The sequence below is a fragment of the Colius striatus genome, chromosome 5 (assembly GCF_028858725.1).
Source record: "Colius striatus isolate bColStr4 chromosome 5, bColStr4.1.hap1, whole genome shotgun sequence".
Lineage (NCBI taxonomy): Eukaryota > Metazoa > Chordata > Aves > Coliiformes > Coliidae > Colius > Colius striatus.
The window spans coordinates 22053374-22066502 of record NC_084763.1 but is presented as its reverse complement, the minus strand read 5'-3'; the positions used below and the strand labels follow the sequence as shown (position 1 = coordinate 22066502).

At 36.6% G+C, this 13129-nt stretch overlaps 1 protein-coding gene across 4 annotated transcripts in view; it reads right to left on the bottom strand.

Moving 5' to 3' along the window:
* Positions 1–1930: 1930 nt before the first annotated feature.
* The window catches only part of HACL1 (2-hydroxyacyl-CoA lyase 1), a 22337-nt gene continuing 11138 nt past the window's right edge, over positions 1931–13129 (bottom strand). For all 4 annotated transcript variants that reach the window (XM_061996348.1, XM_061996349.1, XM_061996351.1 and 1 more), the window contains 12 exons: positions 12857–12934; positions 11831–11925; positions 11256–11368; positions 9503–9638; positions 8249–8354; positions 7371–7454; positions 6977–7078; positions 6467–6621; positions 4905–5063; positions 4484–4591; positions 3764–3950; positions 1931–3345 (listed from right to left, as the gene is read on the bottom strand). In XM_061996348.1, the coding sequence (XP_061852332.1) occupies positions 3313–3345; positions 3764–3950; positions 4484–4591; positions 4905–5063; positions 6467–6621; positions 6977–7078; positions 7371–7454; positions 8249–8354; positions 9503–9638; positions 11256–11368; positions 11831–11925; positions 12857–12934 (1356 nt within the window). In that variant the 3' untranslated portion in view covers positions 1931–3312. The remainder of the gene's footprint in view (positions 3346–3763; positions 3951–4483; positions 4592–4904; positions 5064–6466; positions 6622–6976; positions 7079–7370; positions 7455–8248; positions 8355–9502; positions 9639–11255; positions 11369–11830; positions 11926–12856; positions 12935–13129) is intronic.

Genomic DNA, 13129 nt, shown 5'->3' with positions numbered 1-13129 from the left:
AGAACATCACTAAGCATGGGAGTGCCAAGCATTCTTTTCTCTACTCAGCACAGCAGTCAAGCTCTTTAAACAGTAAAAAACAGAGATGAAATGGGGATTTTGATTTCAACACAGAAACCAATGATGTAGTCAGGGCAGAAGTCACTCACATTTTTTAACAGGACTCCTCTGTAGTTTAGAGTCAGTGTATGCTCATTTCTTGGGTGCAGAGTGGCAGGCCTGAAGAGGCATTGTTACTTGTTTTAAATGCGCTTGCGAGTTTGCATGTGTCCTTAAAAACAAGACCAAGTATACATCTGATTCCTCATCATAATGGATATATACTATATGGTTAGAACAACTGAAGGCAAGAATACATGATATACATCCAAATGTTCACAAGGCAGAGAGTCTACAGAATTCACTGTAGACAAAATGAAACATAATAATTGAAATATTAGTAATTCCTGCAAACTAAACCTGTTAGCAAGCTGAGTATACCAAGAGGCTGCAATACTCAACAGCTTAAACTATCTTGTGAGGTGCTGAAAAAGTAACAAATCTCACTTCTTATTCCTTATACCTGACCATTTTCTTGTGGCTGCTGACGGCTTCACCTGCAGTGCCACAGTTAAATTACCTGCTGGGTTTTGGACAGCTCTGTAATACTCTTCCCACACCACTTGTTCCTGGGTTCCAACCCCTTTCATGCATGCTGGCATCCTCTCTTTGAAGAGTGCAAGTGCTGCTGCCTGAACTTTGGGGCTTCCAAAGCACATGAACTGAGCGGGCCCCTGTAAGAAAAGTTTTCATAGGAACTAGACTAATGACTGATGGAGGCCACTCATAACAAGTCTAGTAACATTTAAAATATGGTTTTTATTTACCTGAAAGCCACGATAAGAAAAAGACTCAGAACTCTGTCTTATTTAAACACTAACTTCCCCTGGTACATCTCAGTAAATGATACTAAATATTTTCTATAGTAGTTAGCAACAGGACAAGGGGTAATGGGATAAAGCTGGAACACAAAAAGTTCCACTTAAGCATAAGAAAAAACTATTTCACTGTGAGGGTGATGGAGCCCTGGCACAGGCTGCCCAGGGGTGTTGTGGAGTCTCCTTCCTTGGAGGTCTTCAAGACCCACCTGGACATGTTCCTACGTGACCTGATCTAGATGAACCTGCTTCTGCAGGGGGGTTGGACTAGATGATCTCTAAAGGTCCCTTCCAACCCCTACCATTCTATGATTCTATGATACTCAGTACCTCTTCCACAGCATCTTTTCTCAGCTGAGACTCAAGCATTTTCTTCCTCTTGAGTTTGGTGTCTTGAGTCTGCTCAATACCTTTAATTTTGTGTTCTGTCCTTGATGAAAAATTGCCAGTCAGCTAGAACCACATGGACCAGCACTCCCCAGGCTTCTCACATTTGTCTTTTTTTTTTTCTTTTTAATAAAATTAGGACATTTCAGAGACACCTTGCTTCTGTCTCATCTCTGAAACAGTTTTCTTTCATACAGTTTCATCTAATACTCCCCTTAGATGCAACTCTGTAGTGTAAAACATTATTTATATGGCTTACCTGCTTGATACAAAGTAGTAGAGATTTCACTCTCCTTGGTTTTAAATGAAAATTGTCTTAAAAAATCTAATCATTACAAGCTAAGGATATATCATGGTATTAGTCTACTTTAAAGCTGTACAAAATGCAATGTTAATTCTTTGAGCTTTTTAACATCTCAGTGAAATCCAAAGTGATGTTATCAATTTCGTTACTGTCTCCCCACAGTTTCAAATCTTTTTCCATTTTCCAGATGTCTTGACTTACTAAAATGAATTATGCATTTTACTGTGATAGTCCAACAACTTTTCTAATATTCCAATCTAAGCTGATTTCCAACAGCTGACACAAAATGCTGACAGAATTCAAATATTCTCATTAAAGAAAAAACAGCACAAAAATAGCTTTTTATTAATTTTCAAATAGAAATCAATAATTTCTGCATTTGCTTATCCAATACAAATGATCTCCCTTGTGGTCTGCCCCAGCAGTAACTCTTTCAGCTATTTTACATCATCATAATGGATCACGTTCAATCAGTGCAACATATTAAAATCAAATTTTGAGAGTTAAAAAGAAGAATGAAACAAGATCAGTGACAAGATCCCAACCTCACAGTCTATTTAAGAATGGACATAAATGTAAAGTAAACTGTTTAGTAATATAGAGAATAGTAGTTGCTGTAGGCCATGACAGAAGCATAAAGAGAAAATGACTTCACTTAGAAAGTCTAAGCTCTAAGTCAGAATGTCAGATGCAAACATACTAGATAGAACCTCAGGCAGATCAATCATCAGCTTTAAATGGTAATTCTGCACCACAGTCTGCACGAGTTGAGCACTAAATTTCTATGTAGTAAGTCCATTATATGAAGAACCTTTGTTGCACAATTAGCCAGCCACAGCATGAATGCTGGTGGCTGCTTTGTGATGTTAGCCAAACTGAACAATAAGCTCCAGCCTAACACTTTGTTCTTTTTGTTCTGGTCAGGGTTTTTTTGGGGGGGTTTGTTTGTTTTGTTCTTTTGTTGATGTTGCTTTTTTCAAAATCCTTCTCATTATAAAGATTTATGCTCTGTTAGTCCTGGAAATCTCACTAATGAATCCAGCCCTGTATTCAGCACACAGGGATGACAGTGCCTTTGCAAAGATTTCAGTAAGTCCCTTTAACAAACCCAAATGCAACAGAGCAACTCAGCCCTTGAGTAAGTCTGCATTTTTAATACATTGCTTCTACTTGTAGTAGAACCTGGAACAGCAATATGTAAAATTATGAAGAAAATATTAATCCAATAGACTTCAATGTATAATGAGGCCAACCAGCGCTTTTTCACAATGAGATGCTTTGCTTTGGTCCTTACAAGATAAAGTCTCTAACAAGCAGCATGCTGGTGGCTGGTTAAAAATGAAGCTACTAAAACTGCAGACTGCCAAAGACTTCTGTTTCAGTCAGCATAAAACCCTCAATTTACTCTCTTTGTCCAGAACATCCAAGATTTTAATTCCTAAATCTTGACGAGTATGACTCTGAATGAAAGAAAAACAACATTTCGTTTTATGAAAAGTGTTGTTGTACAGTTTGCTAGAAGGTCTGGTGTCTTTTTCATTTTTCAATTACTTAATTTCAGCATATAAAGATTCCTACAACAGTAATTCTAAGTCCCACTTTGTTCCAATGTTTATGTAAAATATAGTTGTACCAGTTCAACCTCTGGAAACCAATTTAGTTTTGCTTAACACTGCCTTGCACCACCATTATCTTCTTCACCTACTACAGGTTAGAACGGGTCAGCCAGGGAAATTCCTGCAAGCAAAAAAAGGAAACAGAATAAAAACCATATCAGAATGGAGAAACAGTAGGAGGAACAGGATACAAATGTGTACTAACTGCCACATGGAATCCACAGGAAATGAAAACTGTTCAAAAACATCAAGTCTCATTTTATCAGGAATGAAAAGGAACAACCACAAATTCTGGAAACAGTCATTAAAGACACGATGCATTTATAACAGCCAATGGTGAAAAAAAACCACAAAACCCCACAAAGAAAGCAGATGGCACACCGTAAAAGCACTGATTCTCCTGTCTTCTAAAACTGAAGACAATCTTTCTGCCTTGCAATCATCTCTGCTTTCTCTGTGGTTTAAGTGATACTTCCTGAGGACTTCATAGGCTTGCCCACATGAAGCTTGCAGAAAAAGACAGGAAAACCTATACATACCTGTTTCTTTCTTTCAGACTGTGGATCAATCATTATGTTTATAAGAGAAGGTGTTTGCTTGTCAGCCACACTTGCTTTCAGAGCATTCTGCAATTCTGCTGGTGTCTTAACAAAGTATCCTTTACCTCCAAAGGCAGACATAATTTCTTCATAGTGTGAATTTGGCAGGAGAGAAACAGGAGGTACACTGTAACAAAATGGAAAACCTCTGATTAATGTCAAGGAAGAATTGCCAGACACAACAATTTAATTACTTCAGCACTGATTTTGAAATGTAAGGTAATTGCTGTGCTGGCCTGATGAATTCTTCTGGTCTGAAAGAACTATGTTTCCTATCCTACTTAAACTGTGTTTATAGGATAGCATACTCATTTTCACCTTTTGGAATCATTCCTGAGAAAAGCTTTACCTTACTTCTCCTGGTACAAAGATCTCAGCTTTGGAAGCCAAAGCTCAGTGTAAACTCAGAACACAAGTCTCAGGTAATTTTGGAGGTTAGCCCACTACGAACTCTGTACTATGTGAACTCCTGAACTGCTACAGGAACTAGGTTGCTTGCTTGCTTGGAACTGGTTCTTACCTACATGAACTTAACCTAGGACTAAGTTTGTTTTATGAAAACTTTCAGTCTGGATCACAAAGAGGTCACTGAAATTGAAGATAATGATAGCTTTTCTCACTTCTTCCTTAAATAACAGGACATACTCTGAAGATGCTCACCATGTAGCATGATCTCCAAATGTCAACATCTGCTTCCAGGCATCCTCATCCAAACCAGTGTAAATCCCGTTGTTGTTTACTACGATAATCAGGATAGGCAAGTTGTATCTACAGAAAGATGCATTTGGAAGAATTCTGAAATACTTGCACCTTTATGTCAGGTGTTAAAAGTGTCACTTTTCATTAAAAGGAAAATAAATTACAAAAGAAAAATCACTTCCAGATGAAACATCATCTACTCATCACGGGTAACACATCACAATAGCATAAAAACAAATAAAAAACAATCACATATATTTTCTGTCTTGTTTTCATGTACTTTGAATCCATGTACTCCATCTAACAGCAGCATCCTTGGCCTTCTGGTTAAACTGATCCTGGCAATATATGAAGAAGGTCTTCTTGAGCAAAAAGCAGTTACCTGCAAATAGTCTCCAGTTCCATCCCAGAAAATCCAAAAGCACTGTCTCCTTCTATGCAGATGACTCGCTTTGCAGGTGTTTGGTCTTTAGCTACCATTGCAGCTGCTATGGCGAAACCCAGCCCGACTCCCATCGTTCCAAAAGTACCTGCATCAAGCCTGAAAGGGAGAATACACAGCTACTATCCCTTTATTTCAACTCACACTTTTACTTTAATCCATGGTGACTTATATTTACTTTGAATAATCTGACATACACTATTCAAATACTGTTTCATAAACAATTAGTATAATGACATACCAGATGTATAGACTATTATATTCAGCCAAACCTTTGACAAGACTGCAAATGCTTTAAGTGATACAAATACACTGGAACTGCAGTTAAAACTAAAGAACCCATATACAGTAGTCGTATTACAATAACTACTCTTGTATACTTTTAGCTTGCATAGCAATAATATTTCAAAGACATTTAATTACGGTTGAGATACGCAGACTACATGAAATCTTTCTATATTTAATTCCTTAAAAATAAAACTAGAAGTCTGAAAGCCATCAGTTAAATACTGCTGCTCAAATTTTAGTCTTCTATTCAACTTTTGAAATCAAATTGAAAGCCGTAATTAAGTTACATCATTTCAGTCAGAAGCACATAATGGATACAAAAGTACATAAAGAACTAGATTATTCTAGGTTTAACTTCAAATTTGCTTTTGGATATGCACACTGCAATCTGAAAAGACATTAATGTTACTGTGCCCTGATTTTAAATTAAGGGGAAAAAATGCAAACCCTTCCCCCAGCTTTACCGGAAATATGGCTTTTTTGTTTGGCTGGTTGTTTCTTGTTTACAAAGAAGTATTTGAGTTCGTTTAGGACTTTAATGATGCTTTCACAAGAAGGCAGAAGCTTCACAGTTAAGTCAGAAGCTTCGACTCAATAGAAAGAACTCACTTTTCCCCTCCATTCAAGAAACAGCAGTTAATTCCAACTTACATTAAAACTATACACAATGATTAAAGTGACACATCAACACTTCCATATTTGAGTGCCTACATTATAAGCATGCAGGTTTAAATCAGTATGCCAAATATAGAATCAATTTTTCAAAATAAGTTGATTTTTCCTAAGTTTTCTCCATTTTAAAGTAATTTACAAAGAAAACCCTTTGATGAATTCTTTAAACATGAGTATCCTAATCATTGCTTTTATTTTAAATCAATATTTACCATGACTGAGCACAGAAATAAACATCTAGATCAGTGAATTCAACATAATAGTTCTCACAGTGAGTACCACCAACAGTGAGAGACTATTACCATTCAGTTACAGAGCACTTAGACAAGTTGCAGGTAATTGTTAAAATCTCTGACAGGACATCAGTATATGAGTGGCAAACTTCCCGTAACCCCTTTCCTAACATATTCAACTTCCATTATTCTATTTAGAACCTTAAGAAAGGACTACAAAAATTCTGGACCATCATACTTCCGAGCTAAATGAAAACATTTATACATCAATATAGCCTGCTGGGTCAGGACAAGAAAGAAAATACCTACCTTTGGCGGGGATAGTAATTAGGAAGCATAGTTCGCCCAATGTCCATGGTGTTTGCTCCCTCACTTACTAAGATGCAGTCCTTGGGTATCAGTTCTCTGATGTGATGAAAGACTGTGTAATAGTTCATAGGCAGGGATTTCTGTGATGCTAATGCCTTAAAAAAACAGATGCTAGTAACTCCTATGGAGAGAATTTTTAGTTCAGTTTGAACTTATACAAAACCAAGAATATTTAACTTAGGGTTTTAATATTCCAATCCCAAAGTTCAGTGACTTCCAGACAGTTTGAACTTATACAAAATCAAGAATATTTAACTTAGTTAAGACTTAACTTACAGTTCATAAGTCTGACAAGAACAGTCCTGTACCAGAATGGTACAAATTTTCCAAGTCTGGGTAACATGATTGTCAGAAGTCATTGAGGAGCTTGGATACAGACCAGTGACAAAGCTGACTATGCATGGGTACCTGTTAAGGTGAGAAATCTCCTCTTATTTAATATAATCCTACCTTAGATCTTTCCTCATTGTTCCTTATTTTCTCTCTTAGTTTCTTCCACCACTCTGAATCAGAAGGATATTTCAATGGCCTTTTGACAAATTCTTCTAAGAGCTGGAAGAACAGTGAAACTTTGGAGAGATTTCTTTCAACTTGTTTTAAAAAAACATCACGAGCATCAAGACTAATGTTATTGAGAAATATCCCAGCATAATCACAGTGACACTCATCAGAATCTTTAACATTTAGTGTGGGAACGGCCTGTATGCACAGCACAAATATGTTGCCTGAAAAACGGTTTTCCTTTAACAGGTTTTTTCTTTCTTTTTTGTTTTTTTTTAACTGGTAACTTCATAAATCAGAGGAAATTAAGGTCAAACCAGGAGGACATCTAACATTACATTACCTGCTTAGTCACAGCATTTATGTCTCCTAATAAAATTGCAGATGGCTTCACATTATTCCCCAGCTCTTCTGCACAAATATCAACCTATATTTCAAAAAGAAAGACCACAATTAACTCAAGAGTATTAAAGAGAGGTTTTTTTCAGTTCAAGTGAGGGACAGTATCTAACAATGTTTTCATACCTTGTTTTGGTTGTACAGATAGTTTCCTCTCTCTTTCATTGAAATGACATCAGAAAATCCTTTATTCAAAATACTATGGTACATGCCCATTTTAATAAAAGTATATATAGATCTCCTTAAAATTGACTGCTTGCTTCTTTCAAGCTCTTGCAGACAGTATAGAACTTTATCAAAACAAAGTAGAGGTGGTGATAATGTCAGAATCACAAATCTAGGCTTAGGTATACCCTTGAAGACTATACAGAGCAGTAATTTTCTTTTATTATTAAAATTTCTGAATGACTGGGCTTTGTAAAGGCTGACTCTGGATCTGAAAGTAAGTCTATCTAAAAAAAAAACAGCTGAGAGGGCAGTCTAACAGTATGAAAGGTTTCAGAACTTCAAGACAATTTGTTTTCAATCACAGAAATTCCAGTGCTCTGAAAATCACTCAAGTATTATGAGTCTAATCCTGTATTAGCCTACTACATAGAAGTGTCTGCCCTCCTTATTACAGCAGCACCAAGTCCTTGAGAGCTGGAACAATGCTGTAATCCTTTTCAGCAAAAATATTTCTTTGTAAAAAGTTCTTTAAAGAAATCAGAAGCATTTCCGTAGAACTGTCATAACTACATGCACTGTACTGTACAGCAATGGCTTTATGCAATGCTAGAACACAGAGGACTTCCTTCAAGTGATCATCATTTTCCTGCTTACCTGAATAACCTTGACATCTCGACGAAACCTTGGCGGAAGACCAAAATGCAAAATCCAATTCAACCTTGCACCAAGCAAGATGATTACATCAGCATGCTGTAACGCCCTAACACAGAGAAATAACAGCATCAGATAGGAAGGAATTATTATTACATTTAATAGTAATTTAATAGTGTTTTCAAAATTAGAAATAATCTTAACCAGCAAAGCTAACTCCAGAATATACACATAATCCTTGCTCTAATCTGCTTGCTTAGCCCCAAACCCCTGCATCTTTTACACAGACTATCATCAAGTAATACTCCAGTTTAGGAACTCAAGAATAAAGTCCATTATTACTTTCCTAATACACTGTGTTTGAGAAAGGAACTGTTATGATAGGAGACTAACAAATGCTACACTGATGCTGAGGTTCAAGCAAAAGACTCACCACTGTGATACTGGCAACAGTGGATGCCAAAATTAAGGTTGGTGTGGGCCTCTCAGTTTAGACTCCTGTTAATTTACCTTTCAGCTATGCAGTCAAAATTTGGTATGTTCTTTTATTCTCCATTTTTCTTAACAGTATGCTTAATGGTGATAGAGCTAAGATGCTCGACAACAGACACTTTTCATTTCAAAGAACATAAAGGCTCTATCTGCAAGCTGACTCCGCATATACATACAAAGTAGAGTTCCTACAGTCGATTCACATTAATTTTGGCAAAAGTCAAAAAAGGGCTCTTATATAAATGACTTATAAACATACTCCTTCAGTGTAGTTTGAAATAGCTCATTTTACTTTTTATACAAGGGTCAATTTAGGGTATTGCAAACACCACACAGAGACAGCAGATGGCAAAACTGCAATGTATGCATCTTAAGCTTCTGTTTATGGTGTTGAAATACAAAGCTAGTAGTTTGTCTAGAGGACTAAGTCAAACACTTAACAAAAACAGTGTGCCAGTTTCATTTTATCTTAGGAAATACATACAAACAATACTGATGTATCTACTTGCCGTAGGATTCACAGTTACAGAATACTAGCTCTCAGATAAAGTATCTTCCTGGCCAGAATTCCAAGGATTGATGAAAGTGATCCACCTAAACATCTTGCTTCTTTCTAAGCAAGATCTTCAGTGCTCTAAAATGGGGTGCAAAATAGGTCTGAATAATTTTTGTGGTATGCATTTTGTCTTCCCTGGCATCTGTAGACCACCACAAATCCTAGTTGTTTCTCACATATTAGTATTAGAAGCCTTGCTTTATATTTACGTTGATCTTGCTGCAGCTACACAATTAGGATGGTTATCAGGAACTACTCCTTTTGCCATTGGTGTAGGCAAAAAAGGCAGTCCACAAAGGTCCACCAGCTTTCTGACATTGTTTTCAGCATGTGAATACGCAGCACCTGAATGAAATGAAAGAGGTAGTTTAATACTACAGAAACCTGCTGTATTCGCTGTATATTTCAATTAACCCGAGTGGCTCGAAGATTACCATTTCCCATTATAAAGGCTGCCTGTTACTTTTTCATTACAGAGAGCTAAAGACACAACACACCACACTACAGATATTTGGGTTCAAACTTCCCATATCTTTGGCAAAAGTTTTTTAAGACTTCCACTCAACTATTTAGATCTTTCTGTGGAGCAGAGTAGGGCAAAACAGGAGACTTTATGTAAAATAACAATTTTGAGTGAGTGAAGTTTCATATTATGAGGCAGCAACAGGAGATGACCTTTGTGTTATGTCATTTTTTGCTCGTCCCCCTGCATGCCGTTGCACCACATACTCCATAACAATCTGCCCAAACATGTCTCTCATGAAAAAAGAGAAGCTCAAAGAAGACCTTGTAAAGATACATGTTTGTGTATACATTTACTGTGATGCTACCTTCAGTACAGAGCTGCTGAATTAAGGCTGCCCAGACAATCTAGAATAACTGTCTGGTTCTTGTGCAATGACTTAAGTCTGTGAGTTTTAAATGCTGAAGAATAAATTTCTCTATTTCTTCCAAAAATTCTGTTAAGAATATGCATCAGAAAGTCCAGATACATTTTGTTAAGTAAATTCTCAATTGTTGATATCAACAAACCATGTATCTATGTATTTTTTGAGTTTTCCATCTTTAACAAAACACTGTTTTGTTCATGTGTATTAACCTAGAGAGAAGAAAAAAACCCCACATTCTGTCTACTATTTCATTACCTAATCAATGATAAGATCCATCTCACCTCAACCATTTCACTCTCTAATTAAACATAGGACCTCTTTCCAAGATGCAGATTGTTCCCACATCTGCAGGAAAACAGCCTGGATGAAAATAAGTTGGGTGGAAACAAATTACTTATTTCAACTGGGTTTCTAGTAGACCTGTATGTTCAACAGAAAGGCCACTCCAATGACTAACATTCTACAAGGAGAGACAAAATAAGCGAATCAGCACAGAGACTAATTATTCTCTATCTTTAGGTACACCTCTGTTTCGGCAATGAAATACACTGGCAGAGTACAATAAAAAGTCTGTAAAACAGCACTAACAGCAACACCTGCTGTGTTGTTTCATGTCTCCACATAGATAGGCTGGGACTTTCAGCAAATCCAAAGGGAAGTGACCTTTGGTTATTCTGATTCTTGCTGCTTATGCCAAAGCATCAGACAGAGCCCCTCTCTTCTGGACTCTAACAGCATTTGTTCAAACTTTGGAAGCGATTGCTTGGTATTGGCTCTAGGCTTAAGACAATGGTTTTCTGATTTTTTTTTTTCTACTTAAACTTTTATTTTACCAATTGACTTTTCTTTTAAACAAGAAGAAAAAGACAACAGGTATACAACAGAATAACAATTTCTAAGAACAGTAGATTTTAACACTAAATTTCAAATAAGTTTGCTGGGGTTATTTTTGTTTGCTTGTTTTTAAATAAAGACTCAAAAGGAAATTGCTAATACATGTGATGAAAAGAAATCACTTTGGTCATTGTTGTCCTCAACTTCTACAGTTCGAAGCTACATCAAAGCACGTTACCTTTGCCAATGATTAGCAGAGGCTGCTTGGAATGAGCAATGATAGATGCTGCTTCAGAGACAGCAGCACATTCAGCCGTGCTGATAGGAGGTGGCAGGCAGCATTCCACATACCTGGAAGCCAAGCAAAACATAAGAGGTTCTATAAAAAATACAAACCAAGAAATGTTGCAAGATAAAATCTATTGTTTAGCATAAAACCACAGCTGCTACACACCACGTTATTCACAACACTTATCAGAACATGATATATTTTTGTTTTCAAACTGGCTTTGAAGTTTCTCTTGCATATTTCTTTAATCTGATAGGCAGTGTTGTTCCAGAGATTCACAAAATGACACCGTTGTACTACCATCATATTAATGCATTCCTTTTTGCACATTTCTTTACAAATTATAATCTGTATCATGTTATGACGGAACGTTACATTTAGAGGCTGGATTTTTAGTATCATTTCAATCTTCAACTAGTTAATCTATGGCTCTTTAGCTTTTTCTTGCTTGAAGATAAAAGTAACTTAAAACAAAACTCTTTTATTCAGTGACTTGAAGAATAACAAATACAATCTTTACGCACTTGACAGAGCTCTTGTTCACCTGGAGATTTACAAAATCCCCAGGTATGTCAATATAGCAGGACCCCGGACGGCCATATATGCTGGTTCTTACAGCCTACAAAACAGATAATCACAGCTTTAACCACTGTTTGAAATGTTTTTTTTAATCTCCATATAAAAAAATCAAGAAAACACTTCCGTAAGCAGAGAAGGAATATGCTGTTTTGTATTGCTGAACCACCACAGAGAAAGTTCACATGGATCAACTGATACCAATAAATTCAAGTTTTAGATAGCTTTGACATTTTCTTCTATATGCCAGTTGAAGCCTTTCAGTAGATGCACAGTACTCAACTGTAAATTCTTTGTTTTATTTATGATGAGACAATCATGTTATCAACTGTTGTGTTTGGCAACACTAAATTAAACTTTCACATTGCAGTCTATTAAAAATAGCACAAACAATGTACAAGACAACCAATGCCTCTATTCTCTATTACTTTTGATTCCAGGTCTTCTATTACAGACAGATGCTCTGCTGAATTTGCATTTCTGGAAGTGGTATCATTGTATGCAGAACTTAGGATGACAGGGATGAAGTGTTGCTACAGCAGTAGCAAGAGACTTCTGTAACACTTTTTGAAGCACTGAAATAAGAATGTGTTTTCTCTTACTTTCAAAAAAACCCAACAAATCAACAACCAGACTCAAACCCTAAACACAGGCACCTCCCCACTGCAGCCTCCACCCCACCCCAATCTCCTTCAAATAACGAGGAGTAAAAGAGCTGAAGTCTGTAGCACTGCATTTTGAGTTATTGTATCTCTTAAAGTATTTATTTCATAAAAATTTTCAAACTCTGAAGATTATGAAAGCACTGCAGGGATCAGTAAGCACCAGGTTGGACCATGACCTATTTCTAACGTGTTCTATAGCATTGTTCCTAGAAAAAACCTCCCTGGTTGTTAATTTACTCAATCAACTGCTGCCTAACAGGATGAGACAATTACTTGATCTTCTGTTGCTAATTTAGTACTTTTTCTTACCTTTTCAATGACAGCAGGAATAACTTCCAGGCTACTTGGGCGGACCGACAGTTTGTTGTACAGCCTACCAGCTTCAACCTGGATAAAACCAAATAACCATTATATCCATTTCTCAGAGTGATTTGCCCATTTCCATTTCATTTCAACATAAATAAAATGGAAGAAATGCCAAATGGAAAGCAAGAAGCTGAAAACTCCCACATAGAAAGATGCAGTTCTTCAGCTGGTAGAAACTGTCAAAGCCATACTCATGCCCTTGAGTGCTTAAGTTTT